General features: G+C 34.3%; 1 protein-coding gene across 3 annotated transcripts; it reads left to right on the forward strand.

Moving 5' to 3' along the window:
• Positions 1 to 4,943: 4,943 nt before the first annotated feature.
• Positions 4,944 to 12,435, forward strand: LOC107850661 (probable E3 ubiquitin-protein ligase RHG1A). 3 transcript variants are annotated; one of them, XM_016695347.2, is made up of 7 exons: positions 4,944 to 5,049; positions 5,300 to 5,344; positions 8,721 to 10,602; positions 10,936 to 10,986; positions 11,690 to 11,788; positions 11,868 to 12,011; positions 12,097 to 12,435. In XM_016695347.2, exons 3-7 carry the CDS (start codon positions 8,812 to 8,814, stop codon positions 12,226 to 12,228), a joined length of 2,217 nt encoding a protein of 738 aa, XP_016550833.1. In that variant the 5' UTR covers positions 4,944 to 5,049; positions 5,300 to 5,344; positions 8,721 to 8,811; the 3' UTR covers positions 12,229 to 12,435. The 3 variants fall into 3 exon arrangements, with proteins under 3 accessions (XP_016550833.1, XP_016550834.1, XP_016550832.1); XM_016695348.2 differs by having other exon boundaries at positions 4,991 to 5,153; XM_016695346.2 differs by having other exon boundaries at positions 5,018 to 5,162.
• Positions 12,436 to 13,053: the final 618 nt, after the last annotated feature.

The raw sequence follows: 13,053 nt of genomic DNA on the forward strand, positions 1-13,053 counted from the left end.
TCATTATTGTACTAGTCTTTTTGGACTTTCTGCCCTTCTTTATGTTGTTGCTCCTATTGATTTTTATGGGTTGAGGTTTTCTTTCTTTGCATTCATGCCCAGGTTAATTACACACCTTACAAAATAACAGTTTTCAGTAAAAAACCACCCTCTAAGCCTGCATATGACCCTTCTCATTAGTTATAGTAATATTCCTAGACAGCTTATGAGATATGTCCATATTTACCAAGACTCGAACATATGAAATACATGTTTGATTCTTTTTGCACTCTTCAGCAAACATAGGTTCACCTACTCTCTGCTTGTAATATTACACAACGTCGCCGGTCCCTAGAAATTTAGTAGCAGATTTAGAAACTTGATCCATAATGCCATAGTCTTGGGAAAATCTTGTTCAAAATCGAAAATAGTATCCATTGAACAAGTATCATAAGTCTACTATTAAGAGTGTAGGGTCTAGAATATAAAATCTCATCTCTGTCAGCAATAATATTAAATTTTTCCATGTCATATCGCTCGTCATGCCAAACACAGTAGGCGCAATCATGGAATTTTAATGTTTAGCTATGTGATTATTCATATAGGTGAAGGAAAGGTGGTTCTCCCAAAGTGTACAAAATTAAAGAACCGGATCGTTCTTTTGTTTGATCTATTGTCTCACTACTCTCCACCACCACCGTTGGTTTGCAATCAATAATTTTTGGAGGAATAAAAGAGAGAGCCATACATTAGCAGTTGTCCCATTATTTGCAAACAAACCAGTTCAAGTTTTAGTGTGCTTGACTTCATCTATTTTTTCTGCTTGTGCCAGTGGTTGGGTTTTATTTTATTTCCTTACCTTTGTTCGAGCCTCAGAAATTCGAGTGGATCCTTGCTCTATTGCGGAAATTGGAGCTAGTTGGTTAGGGCTTTGATAAAAATTTATTGTTGATGTTGATATCCCTGTTCCACCTTTTGACGTTGATGCACCCTTGTTCTCTGCCAAAACAGTTCCTATAGATATTGATGTCTGGATCTGAGTTTCTTAAGTAGAATCCATCTGTGTATTCTCTATAACCGTATTCTGATAGTTGTCTTCCATACTGTGTTCGTCCTCTTCTATCTTTCCCAACTGCATTTAGCAATGGTAGCGAGATGGCACACGTTAGCACAAGGGGCTAATTATGCACTGAGAGAAAGTTTTATATATGTATTATATAATATACTCTAATTGGTTAAATTGTTTATAGCGCGTTCCTTTTTTTTTAGTACATAAAATCATCAAACTAATATTTTACTACATATTTTTAGTAGCTAAATGAGATTTAAACTTTAAATGTCAATATACATATATAACACCTTTTATAACAGTCATGAAATGTTCAGTCAAACGCTGCCACTATAGAGATGTTTGATTGTACATAAAATGTGTCGGTATAATATATGTGTGATAAAAGCATATCATTAAAAATAGATCAAACACATCGCCTAAATTTGACACGAACTTTCACTTTGGTACCTAAACTAAACGTTGTCATTTTTGACACCTCAACTAGTATCCAAGTGTATCATTTTGACATTTTTTGCACAGATTGCTGTAAACATCAGGCACGTGGGTAACAATCATTTCTTACATGAATTAATTGACCAATTAAATTATGTCAACACATTTTAATTGTCCACCTCATTAATATATACACAAATAAATTTAAGATAAAAATAAAGAAAAAAACACATGACAAATAGCCAATTACATGCTAACAAGTGACATTTTTTTCCAAATAATTACAAGACTATTTAAGTCTATTTTGCAGGCTCCCCCCAAACCCCTCCACCCACCCGCCCCCCTCCTCCCGCCAAGTCATCTTCTCCACAACCCCCACCCGCCCCCACCCCCACCCAAAGTCATCTTCTCCACAACACCCACTCGCTTCCCACCCCCCACCCAACCCAAGTCACCTTCTCCACAACACCCACCCGCCCCCAGCCCAAAGTCATCTTCTCCACAACACCTACCTCAACAAAATTGTCTTCTCCAACACACCACATCCCACCGTCTTCAGCCACCCAAATCGTCTTCTTCGACACATTCGATTCCCCTCCCTCATTGCGTCCCGCATTGTCATTTTTACCATATCATTTATTTTTAATACCATCAATCTCATATTTCTTATTGAAAAACTCATTTAAAGTTCTTTTTCAAATCATTTATAGCAATTACTCAAAAGTAAAGAAAATAACAACTAAAAACTCTGAAGATTTGCAAATTCTATCATCATTATTCTTCATTTTTTTTTTCAAACCCAAAACACATAAAAAGCTTGAAAAGCAAAAAATAAAATATGCATATTAAAAAACTGAGGTTTTGTATATTATCTTATCATTGACATCAATATTTTTAAGGTTTGATTTTTGAGTCTATGATTTTTTTTTCTTTTATGCTAAAAAGAAGATTTTCTAATCAAAAAAATAAGAAATAATAGTGTTGGCAGAGAGGGACTATTACTACTGAGAGATTTGAAGAGCATATTTGAGTTTAAGCCTGATGCAAAGGTGGAAAATTGGCTAAATAAATTAGAATAATGGCTGAAAAAATTGAAAAGAAGAAGAAGAGGAAAAAATTTGATTAAATCGATCATTCACGCGCCTATTATAGTAATTTATTCATTTTGTCATGTAAGCAAAAAGTGCCAAAATGACACACTTGGATATTAATTGAGGTGCTAATAATGAATAACGTCTAGTTTAAGTGGCAAAGTGAAAGTTCGTACCAAATTTAGAGTCTGTCAATGTGTTTGACCCTAAGAATAAGTTAAATAATTTTTAATGTCAAAATGAGTGTTATTTTTTTCGGAGTGGAGTATTTCTCATTCTATAGATATTTCAAATTTGAATAGTTATTCAATGGAATGATTTATTATAACTTTATTATAACTGAGATATTTTTTACTTTTATGAAAAAAATAATATTTTAAAAAAATCAACCGGTCAAGTCTTCCAAATTAACTATCAAGGTGATAGGAAAAGAAATATTCATATCCATTGTTTTTTTTTAAAAAAAATAAATGAATACAAAATAATATCAAGTAATAATTGTTTTCATTAGGCACAAATGACAGGAAGTGAGACATATGAATAGAATACCATCTCGAGTAACCCAAAAGGTGGTGATGAAATAATAAATATTTTTTTATATTTTGAATATTTTATCCGAGTTGAAGGTTGTTTTAATTAAATAAAATAGGATAAAATTTGTATATATATATATATATATATATATATATTACATGTTATTTACTATAATCACGCTGAAAATATTTTTGTTATTAGGTTCGAACTCGGAGTATGATATTGCTTATATTACGTTCTATTTTTTAATATAAAAATTTTTGATTCAAATTTAAATTTAATCAAACATTAATACGAATACGCTTAGTGAAAACCCATTTAGCCAGCAAGCAGTTGCATCTGCAGTGACAACCAACTCATCTTTATTTATTGTGTACTTATTATAATGTTTTCCACTTTCACTTTCCTTTACCTAATTTACAAAATTCATTTACTCTTCTCACTTTGGTACGAAAAAAACAATTTAATTACTAGTCAACAAGTACCTTTTTCCCATGTAAAAAGAAATCTCATCAACTTTTAAAACTGGTGTATAAAGTAGTATAGGCAAAGAATTATTTTTAACAAAATTAAAATATAAAATATGTAATATACATCAAAGTAATTCAACATAAATAACCAATTTACTCTTTTAATAAATATGTTTTAAATGATTAAAATTGGTTCTGGCGCTAGTATTTAAGGCTTTTCTAGATCTGTTATTTTTACTACTAAAGCAAATGAACAATATTTGATTTGACATTATATTCAAATTTATTAATTTAACATAATTAATTAAAAAAAATTCACTAAATCAATAAATGTATAATAGTAATTCATAGGATGCAAGATAATTATTTTTCCATTCTTGTATATACATGTAAATCAAACATAACGCTAGTGTATACCTTACTATTTAGATTTTCTTATTTTAAATTTCAAATTTAGCCCACGTTTGACCATTTATTTAAGAGGGAAAGAAAACTAAAATATTTCCATTTTTGGATAAAATTTTTAAAATTTATCTTTAAATTTTTATTTAATCTTAAACTTTAGATCAACTTTTAAAAATCTGATTTCAAAAGATAAAAAGTCAGCTACTTAAATTTGGCAGGGTGCTTTATTAAACACTCAATTTAAGTGAAGTTCCAATTGAACACCATAATTTTTAATAAATATTCTAATTAGACACTTTCAATTTTAAAAATTTAGAAAATTTTACACATATTTTCATCCGTCTATAAGATAGACATGTTAGCCCACAATATGTTATCTCTTTTAGTTACATCAACCTCAAGTAAAAGATATCTACGATTTTACTACTTATTAAGGTGAATTTGTATAATTAAATGAAATAACATATTTTATGAGCTTAATTTAACTACCTAATATATGAATGAGAATACCTCCTAAAGCGAAATAACCACGCGCACAGAATACAAAATTTGTTTGGGTCGTACGGCCTCAGATAACGCCCAAACAAATAAAAAAATTTCTTTAGTTCAAATGTATAAATGAAAAATTTTGATAAATTTAATGGACCGAGTATGTATTTATAGGACAAAAGGATAATTTATGTATTTATAGGACAAAAGGATAATTCTCTTCAGTGGGACTATAGTGGACAATGTTATTTGATATCTGTTGTTGGTGTGAGGTAATCGATATCTCGTGAATTTAATTGAGGTGAGCGAAAGCTGGCTCAGATATCATAATTGAATAATAAACACAATTATCAATATGTATTGCTAGTGAAATATGATAAATATTTTATAAATTTAGCCGAGATGTATGAAAGTTGACTCCAACGTAACAGGTATAAAAAGAAAAAGAATAATATGGTACTTTTCATAATATTTTTACTTTAGTTGCCTGTGGACACTAGAGTAGTTGTTTTTACGTATATAAATTCAAGATTGCTTACTGTTTCCTCCTCTCTCTTTCTCTCTCTCTCTGTTGTGCGTATGTATTCTTTCATTTCCTCTTTCTCCACCCTCCATTTCACTTTCATCTCATCTCCCAAAATCCTTTTTCTATTTTTCTCTCTCCCTCTCTTCTGTTAAACAGTGAGTTCTGTATGTCTTTTTTTTTTTCTGTTAAAATCTATGTAAAGAAATGGGATTTTAATGTTAATAGTTGTATAAACAGCTGAAAATTTATTGATCATTTTTTCAACAACTTTGTCTAATGTTTTTTTTTTTTTGGATTGTAGGTTGTGTTTGTAGATCTGTTGATTCATCTGGCTGCTGTTTCACTGGTAAATTCTTAGATTTTGATTTTTTATGATATTTCTGTTTTTTTTTTCTGACTGATTTTTGCTACAGTGTATAAGCACTTGTATATCAATGCTGGGGCGTCATGTTTTTGTTACTATTTTTTGGGATTTTTTTGTCTGGGTTTGTTACTGGGATTTCCCTTAAAAGGTTTTTAGTTGTGGTTTATTTGTGGATTTGTTTTAGTTTGAGATGGGCGTTTTGTTGAGAATCTTGATGGTTTTTTGATCTAAAGATTCAATTTTTTTGGTTTTACTGATATCTTGTAAGAAATTTTTTTGATATTTTTGTTATCGGGATTTTGCTTTTTTTTTTTTTAGTTCTGTTGTTATTTTTTTTGTGAGATGGTTTTCAATGGAGAGCTCTTTTGAGAATCTTGATTGATTTTTGGATTAAAGTTTCTATTTTTTTTTATTTGCTTATGTTTGATTAGTGATGGAGTTTTTAATGGGATGCTTTCTTGAGAATTTTGATGAGCTTTTGCTACAAAGGTTCAATCGTTTTTGGTTTTCTGATGTTTGATTCAATGTGAGTAGTTCTTTGATACTGGATAAACTTGTATACCAGTGTTGGGGCTTTATGCTTTTGCATCTGTTTATTGGGATTTGCTCCCTTTTATCTGAAAGCTTTTTAGTTGGTGTTATCACTTTTTTATGAAGTGGGAGCTTTCTCTATAATCTTGATTGGTTTTTGATTTAAAGGTTCAATCTATTTTGATTTTGCTGATGTGTGATTCAATGTAGAAAGTTCTTTGATGTTTTTATTGCTGTTTATTAGGATTTGCAAGCTTTCTTGTTTTTAATTGCTTTTTTCAGTTCTTGTGTTATTTGTGAATTTGTTTTTACCTTTTGAGATTTTTTTTCCAGTTGTGTTATTTGTGAATTTGTTTTTTCTTTCCGAGATGGGTTTCTAACTGGGAGCTTTCTTGAAACCGAGATGGGGTTTCTAATGGGGAGCTTTCTTGAAAATCTTGATGGGTTTCTGATATGAAAGTTCAATGTTTTTTTTAATATAAAAGTTTGATCCTTTTTAGTTTTCTGATGTTTGATTCAATGTGAGAAGTTCTTTAAAGTTGGATAAACATGTACACCAATGCTGTATCATGTTTTTTTTACTGTTTATTGGGATTTTGCCCCCTTTTATCGAAAGTTTTGTAGTTCTGGTGTTATCTTGAATTTGTTTTTGTGTGGGATGGGAGTTTTGTTAAGCATCTTGATAGATTTTTGATTTAAAGATTCAATCTTTTTTGGTTTGCTGGTTTTTGATTCAATGTAATAAGTTCTTTGATGTTTTTGTTACAGTTTATTGGGAGTTTCCCTCTTTATGACATTTATGTGCCAGCTTTTCAGTTCTTGTGATATCTGTGATTTTTTTTTTCTTTTTCTGACATGAGGTTTCCAATGGTGTGTTTTCTTGAGAATCTTGATGAGTTGCTAATATAAACATTCAATTGCTTTCTTGAGAATTTTGATGGATATGTTTGATTCAGTATAAAAAGTTTTAAGATGCTGATAAACCACCTGCTCACCAGTGCTGGACTTCACGTTTTTGTTACTGTTTATTGTACTTTTCCCCTTTGTCTGCAATCCTTTTAGTTCAACTTTTATCTGTGGATTTGTTTTTACCTAAAATGTGGTTTTTTAATGGGAGCTTTCTTGAGAATCTTGATGGGTTCTTGGTTTAAATGTTTAATCTTTTTTGGTTTGCTTGTGTTTGGTGCAATGTAAAAATCTTCTTTGATCCTGGATAAACCTGTTCAGTGGTGTCGGGGCTTAATGTTTTTGTTACTTTTACTTTTGGTCTTATCCCGCTCACTAGTGCTAGGGCTTCACGTTTTTAGCACTGTTTATTGAACTTTTCCCCCTTTATCTGTAAGCTTTTTGGTTCTGGAGTTATTTGTGAATTTGTTTTTGTCTGAGAGGGTGGGGGTGAGGGTGAGGGTGGGTGGGCCCTTTGTTGAGAATTTGGATGGATTTCTGATTTAAAGGTTCAATCTATTTGGGTTTGCTTGTGTTTCATGCAATGTAAAAAGTTCTTTGATGTTGGATAAACCTGCTCACCGCTGCTGGGGCTTCATATTTTTATTGTTGTTTATTGAGCTTTCCCTCCTTTATCTGCTGCAAGCCTTTTAGTTGAGGTGTTATTTGTGATTTCTTTTTTTTTTCGTGATGGGCTTTTCTAGTGGGAACTTTCTTGATAATATTGATGGGTTTCTGTTTTAAAGGTCAAACCTTTTTTGGTTTGGTTATGTTTGATTCAATGTAAAATATGGAGAAAGTTCTTTCATTAGACCTCTTTTTTTTCTTTAACAAAATTAAATAAGAAAGACTATTTGAAGATGTAATGTGTTTTAACAACTTATTGTTTTGATGAGGACAACTTTTTCCTGATCTTGATGATGTAATGAAGTCTAAAGAGTTAAAAGCTAGAACCTTTTGTTATGCGCTTATTGGAGTTTTAAGAATCCAAAATTAAGAATTGTTTCATTTGCTCAAGTCTAGTATGCTCTTTGGTAATTGATTGCGTGCATCTGTTTACAGATATATTCTTCTCTTCCTCTCATTTCTGCTAAATGTTGCTTCTTCTCATGTCAACTCTGTCTACGTCCAAATTCTTTGTTTCTTTTTCATTTCTTTCTCTTTTTGTTTTATTCCCCCCTTCCCCTACTTGTGTCCAGTCTTTCTATCGCGAATTTGCAATGTTGTGTTTTAGTGGGCGATGATCCATCTTGTCTCTTCTTAAATTTTAAGGTTGGTATGTCTGAAAGGTTTACAATATTGTTTTTGTATGTAAGTAACTACAAATATAAGTATATCTTGTCCATGAATAACTGATTCTGTTGCTTTTAAAGTATTTCAAAAGAACAAATGTTATAGAGAGGAAATGTTCTCTTATGACCTTCACCTTATCGGCATGAACCTATGACCTTCACCCACATAAAGTGTAATTTTGGTTGACATAGAGGTATCTTTTCTGGCTTCTTTAGGGAAATTTTGTTTTTGTTAGAGAATGAGAATGCTTTTTAGATCATGATATTCTATAGGATGTAATGATGCAAATGCATCGATTAGATGTAGCTGTGTCTGAATTCTGTTGGGAAGGCATGTTAATATCATCAGTCGAACATTTGGTAGCGTGAAAGGGGGAAATCCTTGCTTTAGTGGAATGGAGTGATATTTTCCACCAATTTTTTCTGTTGACATTCGAGCTGCACTTTTTACATCATATATCACAACATATTGATAATAATTATATTCTACTGCTAGTTTGCGATTTCAAAAAAAAAAATTTATATTCTACTGCTGTCCTAGGTTAGCTGCCTGAATTGGACTAAGTGTGGTTTAACCTTAAATTTTCCAGGACTGCTAAGGAAAAAGTGCGTTAATCTTCTCGCACTACAGTACTATCTCAAACCCTCTTTGAGATTGTTAGCTGGGTATAATATAGCCTAATGCAGGGGCAACGGAATGGCATTGGTTCCGTCCGAGAAACTTTAGGTTTCAATCATGGTTCGACGCCTAATGAAGGTGGTGTTGATCAGCAGATAAGTTGGGATAATTTGCAAAATCCTGTACAGAATAACCTGCCAGATTATATGGTTTCTTCTAATGAGTCCGATATTCCATTCTTCAATCCTATGAGCCAAGAGAGACAGAATGTAACCAGGGGGAGTTTAGGAGAGTCCAGCTCCTCTATTGCACCTAATCGTGCAAGTCAGAGTGAATGGAGAACAGATCATGGATGGTCATCCACAATGACGGCATATACTGGACCTTCACTTATCTGTAACGAACAGCGATGTGGGGCTTCTAACATTCTGTCATTGGATGATATTGAAGGATCTTTAATCAGCCATCGAAGAGGTAATAGCACTTTATTTTCTCAAGGTTCTAGTTCTAGCACTATTCCTCATGAAATCAACAGAAATCCAGTATTGGAGGGGCACAGTGACAATAATGATGACGACGATGATTGTCAAGTGATGGAGTATACTCCATACAAGTCTGATAGTAGACCAGGAAAAGAGCGAATGTCATCTGCTGGTACTTATGGAACTAATGGGTTTTTGATGGATGATAGTGATGGCAGGCCAGAAAGTTCACCGGATTCTAGGCGTAAGAGAAAAGCACTTGAAGGATGTCTAGCACAATCTTCAGGGGGTGGAAGTTCTGATTATTTTCCTCTTGCTGAAAGTAGCTTATGGCATTCTGTACCTGCTCCACATAGTACGGGTACAGGTACAAATATCTCTGCTCCAAGCGAAAGTGTCAGAAGCATCAATATGTCAGAGCACGCGATCCCAAGACTTGGGCTTACCATGGGTGGAGCCGTCGCGGAAACTCCTCTTGGTACTCCGGCTTCAAGAAGTGCAGAAAGTTCTCATAGAAATTTTAGGTTGAGAATTGATGGCTCACGTCAGCAAGATTATCTTCCTAATGATTTCTTTCCTGATGTGGATGATGTTGGAAATGTTAATCTGTCATCTGAACAGCAATTACCAGAGCTACTTCCTAATATGCCTTTGGATTTGAGGTCTGTGTCTACTGCAGAGAGTGGAAATACTCAAAGGCATCCTGTTGTAATGCGTGTTCCTTCTCTGCATCGACGTGCACATGCTAGGTGGAGTTCAGGATCAAGTTCCAGAACTGGCAGTTCCTCAATTTTTGCTCGAGAGAGAAATTCAGCTACTTTGGAAGAGCCTAACTCAAGAAGCATGTCAAGAAACATCTCACAACATCCTATGTTCATACCTTCAACTGATGGGAGAAACTTGAACCAAAATCTTGCCAACTCGAATTTAGCTGGAATAAATATTTCTGTTAATGGAAATGTCGCATCGAATTCTCTCAGTAGCTCTAGTTCAGGTTTAACTGGAAGAAATATTTCTGTTGCTGGAAATGTTGCGTCCACTTCTCGCAATAGCTCCAGTTCAGGGGTCCATACATCTTCTCCTACTAGGGTTCTTCACAGATCTCCTCAATATCACCGGAGACTGTCCGAATTAGTCCGTAGATCTTTGTTGTCTTCAGCTGCCACTGGGCCTGGAGGTCATAGTGGTCCATTACGTTTAAGTTCTGCTGTCTCACAGGAAATGGGACAAACTGGAAACCATGAGCATCGTGCATCGAGTTCAAGGTCAGCAATGATGTCGGAACAACATCTTGATGGCGCTATAGGAGTCCATTCTTCCTCGAGGACTTTGGCTGCTGCACGCGAAGGAAGAAGTAGGCTAGTCTCTGAGGTATGTTCACTTTCACTGATCATGTTATAGTTATCACCTCCTTGTCTCATTCAGCATGAATTGTTGGGTGGGCCAGGTGTTATATCCAGTCATACCAATGCCATTAGATTTCTTTCGGTGAACAAATTAACGGGTGGCTGCCCTCCCAACTTTGTTTATTCATGCAGACCTGTGTCTAATTTTGAACAATAGACCAAATTAGCAGAACTTTGTTCGTTAACTTATAGCACTGGAATGAGAAGGCCTTCGTTCCCTTTTTATGCGATTTTGTTGGCATCGTTGAATCCTTCTATTACCAATTACTCACCAGCTAAATATCTTTTTATTGGACAGATTCGTGGTGTGTTAGATCTTATGCGCAGGGGTGAGGGCCTAAGCATTGAGGTTAGATTCTTACCATTACCTTACAAATAATAATAGAAAAGATTTGAGGTCTGATTCTTAATGTTACTTCAATTGAATGTGATGGGCTTTCATGTCCAGATTTTGTGTGCCTTTGTCTTGTATGCTCGATTAGAGATAAAGATCTTTTCTTCAGTAATCTTCTATGACCTGGTATTTAGCTTTTACAGTATAATGTAATATGAAATGAAGAGCTCCGTCCTACACACCTTTTCCTTCATCTTTTGGCGTGACTAATTAGCTAGGTCATACCTAATTTCGTTCTTTTCTTTTCGTGAAAGAATAGTTAAGCTGAACCAACTTGATATGGTAGAGAGGGGTTAAAGTTGAAAAAAATTCTTTCAACAGAAGCATCATGGCTATACTAAAACTTAGAAAGCATGTGCAGCAACTGAAATTTTGTAAGCTCTTTCTCTGCATGAATGACTTACGTCTTTAAAGTGAACAAACCGCAGCAAATCATTTTATCTCCACCCATCTAAGGTCCTGGACTTCAATGTATTAGTTCTGGGGAGGGGCACACCTTTGGTCTTTGTACCTATTTCCCTTTTCATTACATAATGCAGGTTAGAGGCATGTTAAAACGATAGGGCATGAAGAGGTTTTAAATCCTGTTCTTTTCTAGTCTTAGCGAGAAGGCAACTGATAGAATCAGCTATCATACTGTATCTTCCTCATATTCCAGGATGTTATGATCCTTGATCAGTCGATCTTCTTTGGGATGCCGGATATTCAAGATCGGCATAGGGATATGCGGCTTGATGTTGATAATATGTCATATGAGGTTAGTGGGCTGAACAAAATCACATTACATCCTATGGGAAAATGATGTGCTAAACTCTGCCTGTGTGATGTGCTTCCAGGAGTTATTGGCGCTTGGAGAGCGCATTGGGGATGTTTGCACTGGGCTAACTGAAGAAACTATTTTGAGTCGTTTGAAGCAGCGGAATTATATCAGCATAAAAACAGAAGAACCTGAGGAAGCTGAACCATGCTGCATATGCCGGGTATTAAATCTGACGTGCTCTACTTTTATCCATTTAGATTGAACCTCGTAAATTGGAATCTTAACGGATTTTCAATTATTTGCAGGAGGAATATAGCGACGGAGATGGTCTAGGTACATTGGAGTGTGGCCACGATTTCCACACAGACTGCATTAAGCAATGGCTCATGCAGAAGAATTTATGCCCGGTATGCAAAACAACAGGGCTTACTACATGAGGAGGAGGAACCAGGTTCTCATGTTTAAAAAAATGGATGGCCAAATTGGGAAATATTCTTTAAAATATTTTCATTGGATGGAGTTTGTTCTGGAGGTGAAATTAGCTCTAGCAATTAGACATTTTATTTAGGACAGATTTTACATTATTGGATGTCTGGAAATTTTACATTTCGTTTTTGAATTAGTTGGATACCCTTTGGAGTATATATTTGGTTTTGTTGTTTTTTCGTACAAAAGGCATGGTTATCCCTATGCATGCCTTCGATGCTAGTTTCGGATTGAGACGTAGTTATTGTTGTTGCTGGAGTATGCAGGCGAAACGAAAAGTAAAAGTAGCTTAGCAAGAGCAAGCTCGTTTGGTATATGAGATAGGGATAAAAACATTGGGATAAAATTTGATATTAGCTTTTTCCCATGTTTGATTTGAGGTATTAGCTATCTCGGAATCATTTTATCCTACCATATGTACGACAAAGGTGGGATTACTTTCTCATAGCAGGTGGGATAGAATAATCACATGGGATATCTTTGCTCATCTCATCTCGTGTACCAAACGACGGGGTCATTTGGTTTGCCGACTAGGTTATTAGGTTATTTTGTGGTTATATTTTTGGAATTATAATTCTAGGACTATTTGATGTCACCTGGGATAAAACAACACCAAGTTAACCCACCTTCAGAGTAGAATAAAAATAGTGTCAAACGAGTCACGAGACTTTTGATAGCCACAGAAAGTATCATTCATTTAAATGTCTAGCTTATTGCGGCTTTCGGCCATAAGTCACAAAACAGATTTAAAAATGAGGTGTAGGTGGCATAACTCT

This window comes from Capsicum annuum, chromosome 12 (assembly GCF_002878395.1).
Source record: "Capsicum annuum cultivar UCD-10X-F1 chromosome 12, UCD10Xv1.1, whole genome shotgun sequence".
NCBI lineage: Eukaryota > Viridiplantae > Streptophyta > Magnoliopsida > Solanales > Solanaceae > Capsicum > Capsicum annuum.